The sequence below is a fragment of the Ixodes scapularis genome, unplaced genomic scaffold (genome assembly GCF_016920785.2).
Source record: "Ixodes scapularis isolate PalLabHiFi unplaced genomic scaffold, ASM1692078v2 PGA_scaffold3__209_contigs__length_174095766, whole genome shotgun sequence".
In the NCBI taxonomy this organism is placed as follows: domain Eukaryota; kingdom Metazoa; phylum Arthropoda; class Arachnida; order Ixodida; family Ixodidae; genus Ixodes; species Ixodes scapularis.
Window position 1 is genome coordinate 19,772,479 of NW_024609868.1, and position 20,669 is coordinate 19,793,147.

Here is a 20,669-nt window from a genome sequence, read left to right on the forward strand (position 1 = left end):
CCGATCTTAGCAACCTATTAATCTCGGCTCGTTCTGAGCATGCGCTCTAGACCGTGCCCACAAATATGGCCGTCCAGTGAATACTCATTATAGAGAAGTTGCTAACACCATTGATTTATTGTATGCACTGTTCTCCAGTACCTACTTAAAATCGTGCTAAAAAAATCTTAGTTAAATTTTTAATCAACTTTTTGTTTCCCGAACCATTGTATCGCTTAAATGCGTTTGCGGCTCCTTAAAAATACAAGCGAGATGCTCTAAAACGAGTTAAACGAATGCCAATACCCCCTAAGGGCAAGACGTTCTTTTTCCGCTTCCATTCTCGAACGGTACCTGAGAAGGAATGGCGTGAATACCGTGGTTTTGAAGTCTTTTGGAGCTCGGACTGTGGACTATGCAAGACCGCTGAGACATTCACTCATGCTTTTGTGCTATGCGTTGATGCTGTAGTTTTCTGGGACGGTTTCAAGAGGAAACTGAAAAAAGCCTTTGAAGTTGAAAATAGCATGTTTGGTTACTTGCATTTTGGAAGCCAGGTTGATTTAGTTCTTGACACACTCGTCGTGCTAGGTTTATATAGCCTATGCAAAACTCGAAAAGTACATACGGATGGTGGTGCGGCCGAACCTTCTTAAATACACTTTAAAAAAAAAATAGTCATATTTGTTGGTCAAAGCATGCTCGAAAATTATGAACGATATGATGAATGGAAAGTTGTACAAAGCATGAGTCGCTCGCCTGAAATCATTTAGGCTGTATTCAAAACATCTAGCTTAAATAATAACTAAACACTTTTTTTTCTTTTACGAAGAAAATTTAAGTGTTAGTTGAGACGAACTGGAAAATAACTGCTTTGCACAATAAGATGCCGCAACGTCTTGAGTGCAGAGTGTGTGACATATGGTAACCGGTTCTTTGTTCATTTTAGAGCGCAGCTCTTAGGCGCCCGTTTCTGGCCTGAGCGGCGTCGCCGTCGCCGTCAGCATTGGCGTAACTGCGCGTTGCATTATGAGACGTTTCCCATAATGACGTCACACGTGATGTCACGAGGGTCACGAGGGACGTCACGAGGGTCACGAGAGAGGAGGTGGAGGGAATTTTTTCCGCTAAATTTAGTGGAAAAAACTTCTCGCTAGATCTAGCGGAAAATTTTCGCCGCTAAATTTAGCGGAAAAAATCCCCGCTAAATTTATCGAAAAAAATATCCCTGCAAAGTTTAGCGGAAAAACTTTCCCGCTAAATTTAACGGAAAAAGATTCCCAATAAATTTAGCGAGAAAAACTCCCCGCTAAACTTAGCGGAATTGTTTCTCCTCTAAATTTAGCGGAAATTCCGATCGCCCGCACCGGATCACGGAGCAAACGAATCAAGTCTGGAATGCGCTCAAGGTGCTGCACAGGAGCCAAAGGGCCGACATTCCCCGCATTTTGCGGGAGTAATCTAAATCAAGACAAGCCAGGGCCAAGCACCGACGCCCAGATATCGGCTCTCTGGATGGGTGGACTCTTCCTCCTGGATCCAAGGACGAACAAAGAGACCCCTAACCGGCCTCCTAGATTTCATCCCTGTGACCAAGTTAGAGATCGTCATATAAAATCTCCCCTCTTCTTTCGTGCCAGCATCCAGACAGCGTAGACACCGACACCCTCTCTCTTCCCCTCCCCTGTGTTATGCCCAACACAAGGTTTTTTTTAATATTGCTAGCGTTGTTAGGAAGCAGGGGGGGGGGGGGGGGGAGAGAGAGAGTTAATCTTGTTCGCGCTCTGAGCGTGTTTGTCATTAGAGAGTTTTAGTAGACCGTTTTCGGTTTCCCGCTCCGCTCTATGGAAAGCGGAGTCGCCATCGCGCATGCGCGACCCGCTCTGGGATTTGAGCGTGTAGCGTCAGCTCCGCTATCGTCGCCATTTTGAGAATCACGTTCCACTCTCAGTAAAGGTTCAGTAGATGTTGCTTTTCTGGAAAGGTGGGTGCTCGCTATTTGGAATCATGCTTGGGAGCGCGCTTGATCGTTATGAACCTCGCTGCACTAAGAAGCTGCGGAGACTTTGTTTGAAAAGGCGTCCCCCAGAAAACGTTTCACGGTGGTCAAGAACCTCTGGCTGCTTCGAGAAATCGCTGGCCGCAATCCTTTCACGGCCCCTGAACGGTGGGAACAGGTGCTGCCTTGTCTAAGCCGGCGGGCTCGATTTTTCTATGCGAGATGACGACGACGACGTTGAGAGGATGACACACCGGGCGACGGCGGTGTCTCAATCTGAGCCCTAGGCCTCGGTTCCTCGGAGGCGGCAGCTTCTACTTCGGCTGGACTACCTCCTTGGAGCATGATTCTTTGACCCCAGTGGACCCCAGTGAGCAATAGCGCCATTATGTTCCTGGTGCTCCTTCGTGCACTGATCGAACGGCGTGCAAGATCCTCATAGCTCGCTGCTCACCCGCCCAACCCGCCTCCACGAAGTCTGGACTTCTGCGAATCGGACTGCCACCCTCCCCAATACCAACAACCCATGTCGTCGTCATCTTGCACGTATATACTCATCACATTACCATGTTCCCTAGACGCGGCACCGCGGGCCTCGGTGGTACGGGCTGCTGCTTTCCGCGGTGCCGCGGCTCTCCAGAGCCAAAAATTAAAGATTAAAGACCAAAGACTAAAGCAGTCGGCAAACGGACAGATATTTTGTTTGGTTACTTTAGGCAGCAGACAGTGAAAATTAGCGAAAGCGAGTGCTCCATTTATACCTCTACTTTTTTTTCCCAATGAAATGAGTCTTTTCTTCTTCGTATGCTTCGGTCTGTGATATGGTGCCTTGGTGTTTATGTACACTGCGCGACACTGTTAGCGGGAGCATTCAATATCCTGTTTTCATTTTTTACCTTAAATTCGAGGGGCTGACATTTGCCTATTGGTGTGGAATAAAGCGCTCGTTTGGGGCACTAATCTGAGCGACAAATTTCCAGCTTTTTCAATAGCTGTCAAAGAAATAAACTGCAAATAAAAGCGATTTTTTTCGTGTTCGTATTAACAGTGGAGCGCAGTGTATGTATCTGCCTTGGGGGAACATGAAACCATTTTGCTTGACTATACACTTCTTTTTATTTCTTTTGTGTGTTTATGAAAGTGCGTTTTTCAGCTTGAGCTCCTGCCTAGTTTCTGCCTCACTTGTGCTACGGTCTTTTCTTGCAATAGAAGGCCACGCAACATAGTCTACTCTTACAATGCTGAATTCAACAGTAACACTGTAATTTGGTTAGATGCAATATTCACATGCACATCTGAGAAGTAAAATGGGAGTCGCTAGTAAACGTTTTTTATTAAAATATTTCTAGATGCCTTTCAGCCCAGTTGGACAGGTATTTCGCTCAGTACAAAAGGTTGAATATGATTTTCTGTGATAATTTTATGCATTTTAATATTAAACAAACAAAAAAATGCCCATGGTCTTTGTAGGTTTCGTCCAGCCGTCAAATTATGCCGTCTGCGCACATCACTGCCTGGTGCTTCACGACGAGCGCCCTCTTGTGGTCTTCTTCCGATTTTTTTGATGGACGGCATATGGGCATGCTGTGCGGTCAACAAAACCCCAACAGTTGTTCAGGGGTGTTCCCTTGTCCTTGACGGCCTAATAAAAAAGACAAAGAAAAACACTTTTACAACACGGCAGTATTTAAACACTACCAAAACATGTGATATGGGACTTGTTACTCCTGTAGGATAAAGCGTATTTCCATTGTAGGGTTGTAAAAAGCTTGGTATCGTAAATTAATATATATATATATATCGTTGTTCCTAAATTCTGCTAAGCTTTGAGGCCGTCAAACTGTGCATGCGAGGCCCGCTACGCCGGAATTCAAAACGAAACTTCTGAAAACTGTTCTAATTTACCACTATTGCTTAGAAGTCCAGGGTTGTGTTTGCTAAATTTTGCATTGTTTATGCCTGTCTGGTTTTTACCAGACAAAAAATTGACGTGGAATATTCTTTCGACCGTTATTGGTAACTCTTTTCAATACACCACCGGGTAGCATTCGGCCGCCATATTTTGGGCATCGCTTTTAGTGCGAGACTTGTGACTAGAACCGATTTCATATTCAGTATTGACGCAGCATTCGTGTCTAATACATTTAGACTCGCATCCGCGAGAAACAATGACATAACTCTCTTGCTCCCTAGACACTTGGCCAAAATAAGGCGGCACCATGGGTTGCACTTTTAAAAAGGTTGCATTCAAGTTTCTATTATTTTCTAAATCTACCAAGAAAATCCAAGGCGAACATTTCCTTAGGAAAGTTAAACAATTCAAAAGTTGCGAGCGAGTGTGAATAAATAAAGCTGAGAGGGAATGGTTTCTTTGGTGCAGCTTGCGAGCGCTGTACTCGTGGTCAGCTTTCAGCGGCATTTTCGACAGGAGGGCGCGTGCACAGGTATAATAGGCGTTCAAGCACGCGCACCCGTACATCTGACTGCATAGCCATAGAACGTCCACAAAAACGCGACGACTTTACCGACGCCGTGCTGGTTGCAAAGTGATACTCGTTCACTTCGTTAGATTATGCTGTTTTGTGTTACATAGAACTCAAATCGAATGGTTTACTTTTCGCGCGCGGGGCGTACGCTTTACTTCTTGATTCGACCTATTTCAAGCTGGGGTCACGGTGAAAAACATCGACGCGTATTGAGAAAGTGCAGCCATCTTGAGATCTAAGCGATCACGCTAAGGACGCTGAGCGCAGTCCGCTCTACAACTTGTGAAGCGGAGCGCACGCTCACTCCGCTAACTATACGCTCCAACTCAGAGCGGGCCACGCATGCGCGGTGGGGACGATGCTTCTCGCAGAGCGTAAAGTAGAGCAAAGAGGGCTCATAAAGGTGGCCTACTAATACTCACAGATTACGAACGCGCCCGTCGTGACTTGTCCTGACACTGCCCATGTACACCTTTGGTGTATAGAAAAAAGTAACTTTTCACCAGACAGAGCAGCCGTGCTAGAAACAATGGAAATGCGAAATTTACACAAACCATGCAGGGTCTTACCTGTGAGCACAGCTCCAGTTTTGCCAAGGTCAACCACCTATGTTTGTTTATGTCAGCGAGCAGGTGGCCGAACCTCTCGTTGATGTGACCGACGATGAGGTTCACAAATATGCAGAACGCCGACAAGTTCCGTCCAAACGCTCATCCAAGTACGAACAGACGGTTGGGATAGGCCAGTCGAGGAAGAACCATGGAAAGCGTGTCGCTGTCGGGTGCTGGTATTTGGAGGCCCGCTTGCAGAGCAGCCAGGTCATTCTTTAAGCGGGATAGCCTCCTAAAGCGTTTCTCTTCTATGTTGGAAAGATCCAGCAAACCGCGTTCGGAAAGGAAGCTTCGGCGCTTGATGGCACGAGGGATAGGAATCATAGATTCGATGTCTCGCCAGCTTAATCTAGTTAGTAGAAGTCTCCTTCCTTGAGAACAGCGGGGATTCATCGTTCTGATGCCTTGCTAGCCTTGAGCAACGCTGTACTCGTACTTCGCAAAAGAATGTACTCGCAATGCGCAAACTTCGTCCTTTTCTTTCATTTTCTACTTCGAATAAGTAACTCTGTTTCATTTTTAATTCGAGTGGAGCAGAAGCTACATGAGCGACTGCCGGCCTTTCAGCGTCCTTGACCAGCACGCGCGCTCGTGCAGTGCAGGTACCGTTTAGAGCAACATGCTCATGCTTATACCTTCGGCTTCACTTGCACACAAGGTGGAACGATTGCATTTATAATTTATAGCTTAATATATTTTCGGGTGTGTGCCTACTCTTTTGTGTTTATTATTGTCGCCTTCGTTTTTACTACCTCTACAATCACGCTCCCTTTTACTCTCTTGGTGTTAACGCTTAGGTTTTTTTGTCTTACTAGTACTATGAACATCCACTTGGGGGGCTACGCAAGCAAATTTTTTGAACCCGCTCAAAACGCTCGTACACGCTAAAGAAAAACGCTCTACTAAAACGCGTTTTTTGACCTCCGCTTTCCATTCCGGCGAAGCGGGCCGCGCATGCGCAGTTTGGCACCCTCAGAGCGGAGCGGAAGATGAAAACGGTCTACTAAAACTCTCTATTGACTCAGGGATTCCAGCGGCCGTTGTTGGCCAGCGCCGCTTTTGACTTTGGCGCCGGCAATCAGGCCTTCGAATTCGTCGCTGGCTTTTTCGCGGAGTGTTCAGATTAGAGCCCCAGATCGAAACGGGCAGGGGTGGATAGAACTCATGGCACTAAAAATCCCTGGGTTCTGCAACGCGAGCATTCACTCCACGTGCCACTCCGAGCCGCTGCCACCGATCCCCCCTGACACACTCGTCGATGAAGCATAATTTTCAATGGAACGAAATGACACAAGAAGAAAACGAAGTCTACGTAGAACCGCTGGAACCACGCGGATGGCCGTACATGTCTCTCGCCTCCACGAACGACCGCCCCAAACGTCTCGGATTGTCCGTGGACGGCGTCCATGACTCCAGAAACTCCGACACCTCGTCAAGCTCTCCGACGACTCGATCCTCGAAAAGTGCTCCCGCGACGAGGGCGTTCCAGGGCCACACCGGAACTCGCCGCCAGGCGCTGAAGAATGGAAAGGTGTGTCCGCAGTTCTGAAAAATGGTGAGGGGAGATTTCTTTTCTGCAGTCGCTGACCGCTGAAGAAACGCGGGGCGTGACAAGTCCCGAGCATATTTTGATTGCTCTACAGCCAGTGATACAGCAGCGCTGTATGATAAGAACTTCGGAGAACAAATCACGAGGCAAAAGGCGTGAACATAATGAGTAACTCACGGCGTTTCTTATGCTATCAGTGACAATAGGGGGCATACACTGGTGGCCATAGCTGTGCCGGTGGGGTCTGAGTGGAGCTGACGGCGAGCTTCCACGGTGCTTTTACAGCGTTCATTCTCCCTTTACGATCACCTACAAGTGGGATCTCGGTCTGATGATGCGTTGTGAATCACGCACTTAAATATGGTGCCTGGTGGATACCCTCTATATATTTTAGTACTCGTATACGTGCCGCGCCCTGCGGATCTCCATGCTTTGTAAGTAATGGGTCGAGCGGCGTTTGACGAGTCCTAGCTTCATTGAAAAATATTCTTCACAGGTGGAAAACAATGGTGATCAGATGCAAGTGCGGGCATGGCGAGAGTTTGATACTTCTCCAAACTATACTTTTGTCCAAGCGCGTGACCAGCAAAAACTGTTTTCGAACGGCGTTGCAAAAAGAAAAAACCGGAAGTTTAGAAAGACGACGGATTGGTTCAAAGCCGCATGCCCACTCATGAGGGAAGGGTGCACGTGTGGGTGTGGTGTCCACCAGGCACGTAACCAGGATTTTGTTTCGGGAGGGGCCCACCCATGACAAAATGCTGTATGAGGGGGAGGGGGGAGAGGAGGTCCCAGCAGAATGGAAGATTTCGGGGGGGGGGGGGGGGCCGGGTCCCATGGCCTTCCTCCCCTTCCCTGGCTGGCAACGTGCCTGGTGTCCGCGGTGGATTCTCTGGATTCTCGCGGAGGTCGGCGAGATCGTCGACCGCCGCGATTGGCTAGCACCGCGCTTGACCTTGGCGCTGGCAAACAACGCTGGTCGGCGATCTTGCCGACTTTCTCGCCGAGTGTCCAACTCGCCCCTGATGGGATTAAATTAACATCTCGAACCATGTTGTTGCTGTTTGTTCTGTTTTCCGACACTTGTTTTCACTCGCTTGTTTCAGTACAACTCAGACGTTGCTGGAGCTTTGGGCCGACCGATGTTCCGCAGATACCGGTCCTTAAACTCCCGGCAGCACATATCGAAATATTTCTTTGTCCTGGTCATCCTGACGGCTTTCAGCTCTCTCATGTACCTGCTGGGAACCTCCGAACTGTCCACGACGATGAAGCACAGGCCCCTTCCGCGTAACGTTCCTGGCATGGGTCGTGGTCCGCTTGGACTCGTCACCACAACGAAGGATTCGGGACTACTGTTCGAGTCGTCACAACAACAACGACGGCGACAACAACAGCACCAACAACTCAAAAATCAAGACGCAGGCTACCGGAAATACTCTATGTCAATCGCGGATCACCTCGACTGGCTCCTGCAGAGAACGCCATTCCCAACTGAGCGTTCGCCCCCGAGAGACCGGAACGTCGAGGACCGTCGGGTCCGCCGTCTCTGCAGCACGGGCAAGTTCGACACCCTCATCTTCGTGCACACGGATCCGACGCACGAGCGCGAGCGCAACTTTTACCGCTCGACCCTCGGTCATCCGGCACTCTCCTCTCTCTTCCGATGGACACTGGTCTTCTTCGTGGGGTTCCGACCGGGTGTCAACGTGTCCGCAGAAGCGCGCGTCCACGGAGACATGGTCCGACTCCCGTACCTGGACAGCTACCGCAACCTGACGTACAAGTTTGTGCTCGGCATCCGATGGGTGCTCCTGCGCTGCCCGTCCGTCCAGCGGGTCGTCAAACTGGACGACGACGTCTTCGTGCATCCAGAATTCCTCCACGATTACCTGCGCCTCAGGGTGCGTCCCCTAGACCGGAACATCCACTGTTCCGTGTACCAACGCAACACCGTCATCCGGAACCCGCACAGCCGGCACTACCTGAGCCCTGCGGTCTATCCGGCCAAGGTGTTCCCTCGGCACTGCCACGGATGGTTCATCGTCCTTCCGGTCGTGGTCATGTGGGAACTGTACGCCGCCGCCTTCCGCTTGCCCATGCACGCCATTGACGATGCGTACGTCACCGGAGACCTGGCCAAGTTGGCGAACGTCAAGTTCCAAGACCTCACGGTCATCCTGAACGCCACGGAAGACCAAACGATGGCGCTGCTGCGGGGAGAGTTTCTGGGCATGGTCTTCACGGGGCGGTCCAAGATGCGCGTTAGGGAAGAGCTCTGGAAGACACTGGTGGCCATCAAGAAGCGTCCGAGCGTAGATGAGGCTATGATACAGACGCTGAAACGCTCGTGACGTCAGCGTGCATAACTAGATGCGGATTCATGGTTGGGTTCTTTCGACCCAACCACGGTTCTTGGCCTCAAGAAAGTACGAGTGAACTTTTATACTTGGAGTGGCGCTTAGTATTTATAGCTCGATGCATGGACATCCAACTTGTCGCGCCAAGCCAGCCAATCAGGTTTGTGTGTGCCCTGAAGACCGGCGTTAACGTTGTACAGTTTTGTTTTATTTATTTTTTTATTTATGTTACCTTAGTTGTCGTACCAATATCGGCCTTGTTGTGTTATAAGATATCGTGCCATTGTCTTTTACTTTGACTCTCCAGTTACACAGGATATATTTAGTGCCCGCTTGGATGGGCGGTTAATTTTTGTTCGTTCTGAAACCTAAAATACGCCTTTTTTGTGTTTACTGATTCTGAAGGGTCCATTCATGGTACTGAATTAATATGCTATCAAAATAAAATGATCCCTGTTAAAACAATTCACCACTTCAAGACTTTGAGTAGTTTCGAAGTATACATACAGTAGGTCGCCATATTTTTTTTTCTTAATGAACTCATTCATTTGCAGTAAGTTGTGATTACATAAAAACGATTGAATTAATAAAATAAAATCCCTCTAATAGCGCCTTTGTGCCGGGAAATTAATTTCTACATCAGAAACGAGTAATCGCAAATGACTCTTAGAAAGGGAAAACGAAAAAGGAAGAAAGCGGGAAAGTAAAAGCCTACCTTATTGTTAGAGGTATCGAATTTTCGCAACTCCACTTTCATTTGAACAACGAAGGTCATCGTTGTCCTTTCCATTTTGCAAGAAGCACACTCTGGAGTTCCTTGTAGCAAAAACGGAAATCGCAATAGCACAAGCTCACAACGACCACGTTTCGGCGGAATTGGAGATAATGGGGACTTTTCGCAAAACCGCTACCGCACTTCCACTACCATGAGCCCGACTGCGCATGCGCGACCGCGTACCATACAAATCCTGCAAGATTTGGTTTTAGCATAACGGGGACTCGTGCCGTGGCACCGGATGGAGCATACCCTGGTGACAAAAGTTGACGGCAATACTTACTTTATAAAAATTGCTGCGCAATAAAGTGGAATCATAATAAAACTAAAGACAGGCACAAACCGGTTCCTGACACTCGGGGACAGCTACAGTCACTAAATGAGCTGCGCGTAGAGTATCGGCACTCTGTACCCCGCTATCGCTGTAGGCGCCGCCATATTGGTGCTTCGTGCAGAGCAGACGCAACTGCCGATCGCCATAATTCAAAAGTGCGACTTCCTCAGCATAAATTTCGGTGTTAGGAAGCTCATATAATCTTGATTTGCTCTGTCGCCAACTGTGGAAACATTTGTGGGGGACGAAAGAAGAAGTGTGTTTCTTGTGATTTCAGATAAAGCTTCAGATAACTGGCCACCGTGATCTTAAGCCACAAGACGGAAAAGTTTCGCTACTCTGAAGTGTAGCTTATTTAGAGTCACTAGGACACGGTGCACTAGGGTCAGCGTTTCTTGGCAATGCAGTCAAAGTTATGTGAGTAGTTGAGCTCGCGCACCCTGGGAACCGATGAAATCTATGCGCGAGCCCTCTTTATTTCTTCTGATATGCCATGGAAAGCTGCCGCCCAGTGGGGAGCACCGGTGTCGTGCTCGTCACTGAAATGAAATAAAAAATGAAATCAGCTTGGCTTTCTGCACAATTGCAATGGCCTAGTCACACGGGCAGCCTTAACCTCTGTTAAGCTCCCCGTAGTTTGAGGCCACTAACCGCTGTTAGACCCAACTCTACCCAAAGGAGTATCTTGGCCCCTGTTGTCAAAATAGAGGAAAGTGTTCTGAGTCAAATAAATCATATCGTATAACACTGTCATGATTCTAAGAAATGACATAAAATGAAGTTGAAGGGGTAAGTAGGAAGACGATGATGCCACGTGAGACAACGACGTTAGAAGAAGGGAAAAAAATACAGGATGGTGGCGCAGGGATAATCGAAAACTAGACTGGGGCGAAGCGGCGGATGGGGTCCATGGCTACGCTCCAGGACGCGCTCGACCCTTGCTGTGCTCAAGCTGTCGCGACGAGAGTTCCACACTCCCCTTCAGACGCCTAGGAGACAAGGGCCTTCGCTGCCTTTGGCAAGTCACTTCGGTTCGTCAACGCTACTAACTCAAACTGTAAGGCGGGTTTCACATGCAGCGATTTTGGCGCGGCGCGATTTCTGCCGTCGCGGCGCTCGTGCCGCTCAACCGCTGGTGCTGGCCAGAGCGCCGCGACGGCAGAAATCGCGCCGCTCTAGGGCCAAAACCGCTGCATGTGAACTAGGCTTAAGGCCAGCTCCGAACAGCCTATCTTCTTGGAACTGTAGATGTGCTTGGATTATTTCCCATTTTACTGTGTGCATGCTGCTTTGCTTTCCCGTTATATCTTCGTATTCCTTTTGTAAATATAATGGGTTGTAAATTATTCGTTTTCGGCCTCGTCTCTATCGCACTCGCGACGTCTCCGGTAGAACCGTGACAAATACTACCACGCGCGTGCCCTATTTATTTCTTACGATATGCCATAAAAAGCTACCCTCAGGTGGCGAGCACCGGTATCATGCTCACGGAGACCAACACAATAGCCGCGTCATTTGCTGCGGTCCCACGGCCGCCATTTTGAACAAGGCGTTAGTTCAACCAATAGATGGCGACACGCACCCGTGGGGTGTAAAGCCCCTCGATGTGTTTGCGCTCGTCTTGCAAGTAGCGTCAAATGCGCGAGTGCACGAGGCCCATGTCTCGAGCGGCCCTTGGAAGCAAATGGCGGCGCAGCACTGAAATGAGCGGGCCTTGGAAGCGAATGGCGGCGGAGCACCCGCTCATGCCACGTGTCTCGAGCGCTTCCACAACAATGGTTGGCGGTACTTGTAAAAAAACGCTTTTATCAAGGGGCTTTAGTGGGGTGTAAAGCCCCTTGATAAAGGCGTTTTTTACAAGTACCGCCAACCATTGTTGTGGAAATGCGCGAGGCACGTGCCACGAGCGGGTGCTCCGCCGCCATTCGCTTCAGGGCCGCTCATTTCAGTGCTGCGCCGCCATTTGCTTCCAAAGGCCGCTCGAGACACGGGCCACGTGCCCTCGCGCGTTTGACGGTACTTGCAAGACAAACAGAAACATATCGAGGGGCTTTAGTGGGGTGGCCGAAGCATTGGTTCACAGTGGGATGGCTCGAGCACCATCACGTTCCCCTCGTGGCCTTGCTCGCGCCGCTGCAAGCTGTGCCCAGCTGGCTCAAGTAGCGTGGCCCAGCAAACGCAGGTATGCGAGAATGTCAGGCTGGGTATAAATTGTTCTCTGGTATAGGGAGATGCGGTTCCGCGGTTGTAACGGGCTTTCGCAATAAATATTACCAAGAAGGAATCAAATGTTGATTGACGTCTCAATATTCTATCAATGAAAATTTATTCTGCAGGAATGCACGCTCAGTAGACTCAATCTTCTAAGACACCAGTGGAAGCGGACGTCAAGTAAACTGCTTCGCGATTTACGGTACTTACCTCACCATTTTATTGACGACTAAAATAACGTCACGAAATATGTGTTTCACGGGGTCCGGAAGATGTTGTAAAGGTTGTTACATTTTAGGTACCCAGAAAACAAACGCCGTTGCAATATTTTCGGAAGTACCGACACACATAATGTTGTAAGGACAGCTTAGGAGGAATATTAGGAAAACCATCAGAAGAAGTGGGAAAACGTTTGTTTGCAGTGAAGACGTTATGAATTAACGGCATTTAGCGACGGCAAGTTATGAGCGTTCGGGAATTTATAAGTTCACGTGATTTCTAACTAAGGACATGCGGACAATGAAGACCAGTTTTGTCGGGAGATGGTGTTGCGGTGATGACCTTATATCGGACGACTCGTGGCAGACGAACAAGCAAGTTTCTTCTCAGCGAATGGTAAGTGTCCACTGTCAAGCACAACACGTGGCTACCGACGTTGTCAACGTTTCGAACACTTACCGCTTTCGACAAAAGTCCTGGCACCTAAGCCAACCTTCTGGAAAGACTCGAAGTCTTCCTTGAGTCCAACGCCATCATGAACAGTAACTGAAAACGATCCACTATTCAGTCGGCGGGTGGCGAAACGTATCCACATCTGCGGGGTCATGGTCGATGCGTACTCTAAGTGGCTGGAAGTTTACACGATGCCTGCCACGACGTCCAAGCACGTCATTGACGTTCTACGGTCTCTTTTACCTACTTTTGCCCTACCAAAAATAATTCTTCTGAAAACGCGCCAAATCTTGCTTCAAATAAAATAAGCAAGTTTTTGAAGAAAAAAAACCGGCATCAGGCATCACATCAGTGTACCATAGCATCCTGCAACTAACGGGCAAGCAGAAAAGATGGTGTACGAAACGACAAAAGCCCTTTTGAAGCTTACGGAAGGAGCAGTTCAGTGAAGAATCGCCAGGTTCTTGTTCCAGCAGCACGCGACGGTCTCATCTTACACGGTGAAAATACCCGCCGAAGCAATATTCGGCGGACGAAGAGCCACACCACTCGATCTCATGATACTATAGCCTGCGAACGAAGATCGAGAGATTCCCAGATCGGGAGTAATGGCAGTTTATTCGGTCGGACAACTCGTCTACGTGAGGAATTTAAGCGGAAGTCGGGCCTTCCATGTAAAACTTGAGTAGAAAAGGCTCTATGTTGGTTGACCAAAAGGTGTCATCCTTCTGAATACATTAGATATCAAGGCCCTTGAGTGTAAATATAACTAAATCACAAAACTCTCTTTGTGTTTTGTGTAACTGCCCTTGTATTCGATAGTAGAAGCTATGGTGGTGATTTGGACCTTTCACACCAGGCTCCTTTTTCACACCAGGCCCACCAGGCTCTTATTTTTCGCCTCATACTCCTTTGCGGTTCAAGTATGCTTCAAGAATCTTTTGGAACGGGGACACTTTACGTCAACGAGGCCATTTGTTCCAAGTAGTCAATCAGGGAATGCTGCTAGAAACCCGTCAATCATATTAACGAATAAGCCGCACTTCTGCACAGTGCAGTTTTCCTGTTCCACGTACAGTTGTAAGGCAGCATCCTCATTGATTCTACCATATACTATTGCGGGTGAAGAAAGTCTTTGGGTACACGATACTTGAAACAAGTCTGGCCCTGTACATTGTGGTTCGATACCCACTAATGTCGTCGTCCTTATAGAGCCTCATCATTTAATCATTACCTCGTCACCTCATATTGCTCTTCATCAACAGTAAGTAGGCTACCACCATAATACAATCCGAGAATTGAAAAACTGAGTCGTTCAGTCCTTCAACAAGTTTATTATTTATATAATGTTATTACGTTATATTACCTCGAGAAGATCGACGTCCATCGTCGATCTTCAAATACTTATACCTGTATATAAATTAGACGCACAAGGGGGGGGGGGGGGGGGGGGGTCGGTGGCCGAGTGCATGGTCTAGCCGTCTAGCGCACACCAGATTGGAGCACGTGGAGCGAAAGCTCGCGCTGCAGAACCCACCCCGCCCCTGCCCGTTTCGATCTGGAAGAGCATCGTACCGGCGTGCGGTCGTGCATCACTACTGCGTGGTGCATGTTAAATACCCCAGGTTTGCGGTTGTACCGCACTGGCTAAATTGCTCATCTACAGCTGAGACACCAGACGCCCACTAAGGCAGACTAACTTCCGGCTGTATAAACATACACACAACAATTTGCAATTAGACGCATAATAACAATGAACACCGCGTGCCGCCTCTTTTCTTTGGATGCCTTTTTTTTTAACCAGCGCAAGCTCGCGCGTTCTCTCTTTTGAGACGGTTAGAACGGTCGCACATAAAACCCGCGTTTCTCCTATTTGGTAGCTTCCTCCTCTCATTATGGGTAGTTGGTTATAACTAAATAAGGCTATAATAATGGTATATTATTCATATTTACTTTCAGTTTCAGTCAGGGAAAAGGAGTTTCGCGGGAACTAGAGCCAATAAATGAGCTGCGCTTAGAGTATCGGCACTCTCTTCCCCGACAGTGTTCTGAACGCCGCCATTCTGGTGCTTGTGCAGAGCGGGCGCAACTGCCGATCGTCATGATTCAAAAGTGCAACATCCTCAGCGTTAGATTCGGTGTTAGGAAGCTCATGTAATGTTGCTTTGCTTTGTCGCAAACCGTTTAAAGTGGAGGACGGAAAAGCGTTTCTTGTAATTTCAGATAAAGCTTCAAATAACTGGCAACCATGATTTTAAGCCACAATATGGCCAAGTGTCGCTACTCTGGAGCGTAGCTTATTTAATGACTCTATTCATGCTCTTGTTCAAGAGGCTTGTAATACCTGTGGGGGCCATGAGGTAAGCCCCGTGGATTCCACTAGCGACTACCTTTTGACACCCTGCCTCTTCCTCATTTTTCCCGCTTGTGCCAGTAAATTAGCTACAGTTCAGAGTAACGACACTTGGCCACGTTGCGACTTAAAATCATGGTTGCCAGTTATCTGAAGCTTTATCTAAAATCACAGGAAACGCTTTTCCGTCCCCCACAAATGTTTAAACAACCCGCGACAAAGCATTGCAATAGTGCATCAGCTTCCTAGCACCGCATCTAACGCTGAGGAAGTCGTACTTTTGGATCATGACGATCGGCAGCTGCGTTTGCTCTAACAAGACCCAAAATGGCGGCGCCCAAAACATTTTTGGGGAACGGAGTGCGGATATTTTAAAGCTCATTTATTGACTCTGGGCATGAAGTGAACTCGGGTGTATTCTTTTCCTCTTCGTCTTTATTGTTTATTGATTTCAACCATATCGAATAATGAACACATTATATCACGCTACGCTTGTGTAATTATTTGTCTTAGATTTATTAAGCTGACTCAGTATTTAAACCATTCATTTATCGATAGTAAATCTTTCAATATATATATATTTTTTTTAAATGTGAAGGTAAAAAGACACGGAGATTAATGATGATACAGACGCCAACGCCGCCCTCGGAAATTTTTTGAACATTAGAAATCAGTAGTTTGTCTGCCATCCGCCAGGCAGCGCAACAAAACACCCAAAAAGTTTTTAACTGTTTTTAAAATTAGCTAAGCTCTACACCTATTAAGAAACCAAAGCAAGATCATTGTGAAAATGTAATACATCGCAATGTATATCTATCCCAACCATTAAATGCTATTAGATGCCAATAAATCTGTTTGATGTCCAAAAAAGATATGCGTCAAAAACAGGTAAGTTTGAAGGGCTCTGGAGCGTTATGACTTTGAAAATGAAAAAAAGCCATCGTCCATCTCTTGGGCAAGCATTGTAGCTCTAAATGTTATAAAAGATTTTATCATAGTTTAATTATTTCCTCAGCGGCATTTGAAGTACGATGACTCGAAGCACAAAAAAGTGCTACGTTTGATATAACATATCTAAACAAAAAAAATGTTACACAACATTAAATTTTTTTTGCATATTACCAATTATAAGCACTACATCTGTAGCTAATTTCATTGCTCTAGCGCGTGTCATTAAAAACATATTTGTGCTGAAAAATGTCAATTTTCCGGCAATATTTGGAGGGATGAAAAAAACATAGTGCAAATACCAAAAAAGTATATCGTTAGATTCTGCTCCGACATCATCTTAACAAAACTACTATATTAGAACCGTGTTATCTTTAATGGATCGTTCATAAAACATAAACTAGCGGAGCAAGTGAGGGTCCGCGCCATCATATTCGCAGCGATACAAATGCGCATGAACAGTAAAAACCAACACATACATAATATCAAATGAAAGAGGATTGCATTGCCTTTCGAATGACATCAATCCCACAAAACAGTATTTAAAAGGAGATGAGTAATGACCTGCCAAAAAGTACCTAAACTGTCACATTCAGTGGGACCGTGGCCTTAAGCGCCCGTTTCCGGCTTGCGCGGCGTCGGTGTCGGAGTTGCCGTCGGCGAAACCGCGCGTTGCGTTATGGGAGGTTTTCCATAATGACGCCCGAATGACGTCACAGCGCGTTGCATTATGGGTAAATTTCCCCGCGAAATTTAGCAGACAAATTCCCCGCAAACTTCAGCGGAAGAAATTTCCCGCGGAAAAACTTCCCCGCCAAATTTTGCGGAAGAATTTTACCGCTATATTTAGTGGAAAATTTCCCCGCTAAATTTAGCAAGAAAATTCACGCTAAATTTAGAGGAATGTAGCCAGTGCAATACGACTGGTAGCCTGGGGTTTTTGACGTGCGCCACGCAGTAGCGATGCACGACCGCACGCCGGTACGATGCTCATCCAGATCGAAACGGGCAGGGGCGGGAAAGCTCCCGCTGCAGAACCCAGGATCCCTGGGCTCCGCAGCGCGGGCCTTCGCTCCACGCTCGTCTTGAAAGCAGATGAGTGCCCACGCAGCTACACGCAGCCAAAACGCGGCAAATGTCAACAAGCGCGAAATGAAGGCACTGACTGTAAAATGTTTTACTCTGTTTCACCTTGTGTTGTACCACAGGAAAGGCTATTCGCCTCGAGATCGAACCGTGTCGCCACCGTGCGGCCGAAATTGGAAACGCGCGAAAGCGGGGATGCCGCCGTGCGTCGTCTGCTACGGGCGCACGCTCAGAAGCATGGATCTCGACGACGCAAGCCCGTTTAAGGCTGGGCTTGACATTCCTTATTGAATGTTTTATGTTTTTGTTGCCGTTTCTTCTTACTAAAGGTTCTGTTGCATCGTTTCCCATGCGTAGAAATTCAGCGAAGTGATTATTATTAAGTCGGTAGCTTCCATAATATTAGTGCGTTGGTTTGTATACAGTCGCTGGCTCCACGTATTTTTGTTATCTCGCACAAACCGTGGCTTTCATAAAGCATTGAATGTTGAGTGGGTCTGTGGTTTGATTAGAAAATTAACCCGAGTAATCGCTAGCCCTTTAATAGACTAATCAATCAATAAATCCATATGTTGATTTTTCGCCGGTCATATTGCGTGAAAGACGTTAAAACTGCACATTCTTTTACTGGTTTTACTATGTCATAAATGGCATATTGCATTCCCATTTTTAACTTCACGTTGTGAGTCCCACATAAACATGAACACGGGAAGCCTTTTAAAATGAAGTATTTTTTAAGTTATGATTTAAACAGTATAATCACCCTCGGTGAGATGACGCGCTGAAGTAGTTTACCGTGCAAGCCAGTGTCACAAAAGAAATAAAGACGTCAAAAATATCAAAGCAGGCCTTTTTTACTCCTTGTTGACTTTCTCCAGCACAAGACTCCGATTAACCGGCAAAAAGAATTGCAATTAAAGCATTACTTGAATAATCTGAAAGAATTGATGAACTGCCCAGTCCCGATATACGTTAGGCGAGGGCGGAGGGTGATCGGAGTCTCGTGAAGGTCGCTAGCCGGGCCCTTATCAGTAAAAGAATGTCACTGCGGCCGATGCTGTCTGTCGTGGTGCGCGTTGTGTCTTGGGGTGAACCCACACTACAGAGAAAAGCATTTAATAACAGGAACATTGCTGCGTTGCTCGGTTACACTCGTTTATTACAGTCACGGCAGATATATTAGAACAGTCTGTTTCACTCGTTTCAGTTGTCCTGCCAACTGTGCAGTTTGCAGATTTTAACTAGAAGAGACAGACTCTCCTCATCGCAACGCAGTGGATTTGTTCAGACTCCAAGAAACTTACCCACACTATGGCACAGGAAACGGGCAGAGGAACTCAATAGCACGGTAATTTCCAATACAGCGCTAACTTATCTTCATTCTAAATATTTATATTACTGCAAAAGCTAGAAGTTAATAAAAAAGCATAGAAGCTGCGATTTTACAGCCTACAGTACCAGTATTATGTTATCTGGGTTGGAATTTTTTTTTTAATTCCCTCGTTGATGAACCGATACGTCCATTTTAAAAGAAAGAAATATTTAACATAAATATTCCAGTTCAGCCGGAGACAGGCATCAGTCGTGGTGATCCATGCTTTCCAACGTCTGTTTAGAGCAGACGACGCACCCACAGAAGCGATTATATAAATTTAGGCCGCACGCTGGCAACACGATTTGATCTTCACTGAAGCACCGAACAGTACCGCATCCTTTTCCGCTAGAATTGTATTCCCACCGATAGTATGCGACAAATTCAACGCAAGAATCTACGCCGTCTCGCGCGCGAACGTGGAGAGTCTATGGGGCGGCCGTTTTCCTATCCCCGCTTTGATGATGATGATAGCGCGACCGTAGTGCCACCTCTAGGTCGATCTCGAGGCCAATAAGCTCCTTGCTCTAGGGCACATCCCGGCGGCACGAGCTCTCGCACACCAAGGGCAGCTGCCAACGCTATGAGCTGGCGCTTCTAGCCTTCGCTGCGTTGCAACATAAGGTGAAACGGAGTACATAAACATAACAGAGCCACCGATGAATCCGCAATGCCATCGGAAACATTCTTTTTTTTTCTTTCTTCATATTGATGAAAGAAAAGAAAGCAACCCTGTTCCGCTGATAAAAGCAGGCAGCTAACACCACTAAATATGGCTCCTGCAGCAATGTTTGCTATTACGATTATTTCAAGATGGTTCCTCCAACATTCTGAAACAGTAAGTGTGTCATCAACGCTTGCAGTAGCGGAACGGGGATGCCGCCATGTTGAACACAGGGCCGCGGCATCACGGTAAGGCGACCACGGTACAGCGGTTATGGCACGTGACGCCGGTACAAGTCACGCATGCGCAGTCAAGCCCATGGTAACGGTAGTACGGTAACGGTTTAAGTTCCTAATATTAAAAGCCCCAAAAGCGAATTGTGTTTCTGTTTCTTTTCTTTTTTTTCCTCAAAGAGCGATTGAACACGTACATCATGATTTTAATGATTGTAAAACTTTTATTCGTCGAAAAGGGCGTTCAGATCAAAGATCGATCATATCTTGAAGCGTACCACATTTGGAAGTCCCGCCTCCAAACCAACGAGAGTTGCGGTCTCGTGCATTCCCCACAGATGGCACCACCTGTCTAGGATCTTGGTAAACACAGTTGAGCAGGGCCCGCGCTGCCGTGCATGCTGTGGTGGGCCAGTTAGGCCATATGGCTATCTCACTATCCTTCCAAGTTCACTACCTTTGGGACCTTCGGCGTATAAGAGGCAATATAATTAGTCATTATAGCTACGGGTCCTCGCGCGCTCTCCCAGTTTGACCGCTAGCGCACGGGCTCGCATCGGAATCGGCTGCACGAATAGGCTGGCGCGATCCGGCGTCCGTGCCACCGCCCGTGCGTGCCAGCCGATTCTTTTTGATTATAATGCAATTAAATGCAAAGATGCAATCGAGCTGGACAAGAATGACGATAATTTTCATCGATTCTTTTTGCCGGCGCGCTGGCGGCGCGGGCACGCAGCGCCATGGGGTGGCGCTAATTGAAACTGACGCGAGGCGTCCTCTTTCGGCTTCATTTACTTGCCGTTTTGCGTGGCTTTTTCCACGGCTTCAAAGCTGGGATGCCTCAGATCGTCGCTTCACGAATTTATCTGCCGTTTGGCGCGGCTGATGACGTCGCCTTGCTCTGTGGAACAGTTAATGATTTCGCATCAAAAGCTTGTCGAACTCTTGGAGGATTTGGTGAGGCTTGGGGCAAGCTGATGTGCGAGAGTAGATCGTTTTCAAAAGGCCCGCTACCGCTACGGGCGCGCACTTCAGAA

The 20,669-nt window shown here is 47.4% G+C and overlaps 1 protein-coding gene across 1 annotated transcript; it reads left to right on the plus strand.

Annotated features, from left to right (window-relative positions):
• The first annotated feature begins 7,928 nt into the window (after positions 1 to 7,928).
• LOC120849494 (beta-1,3-galactosyltransferase 2-like) lies at positions 7,929 to 8,978 on the plus strand. Its single transcript, XM_040221727.1, has one exon. The coding sequence runs from the start codon at positions 7,929 to 7,931 to the stop codon at positions 8,976 to 8,978; it is 1,050 nt and encodes a 349-aa protein (XP_040077661.1).
• The last annotated feature ends 11,691 nt before the right edge of the window (positions 8,979 to 20,669 follow it).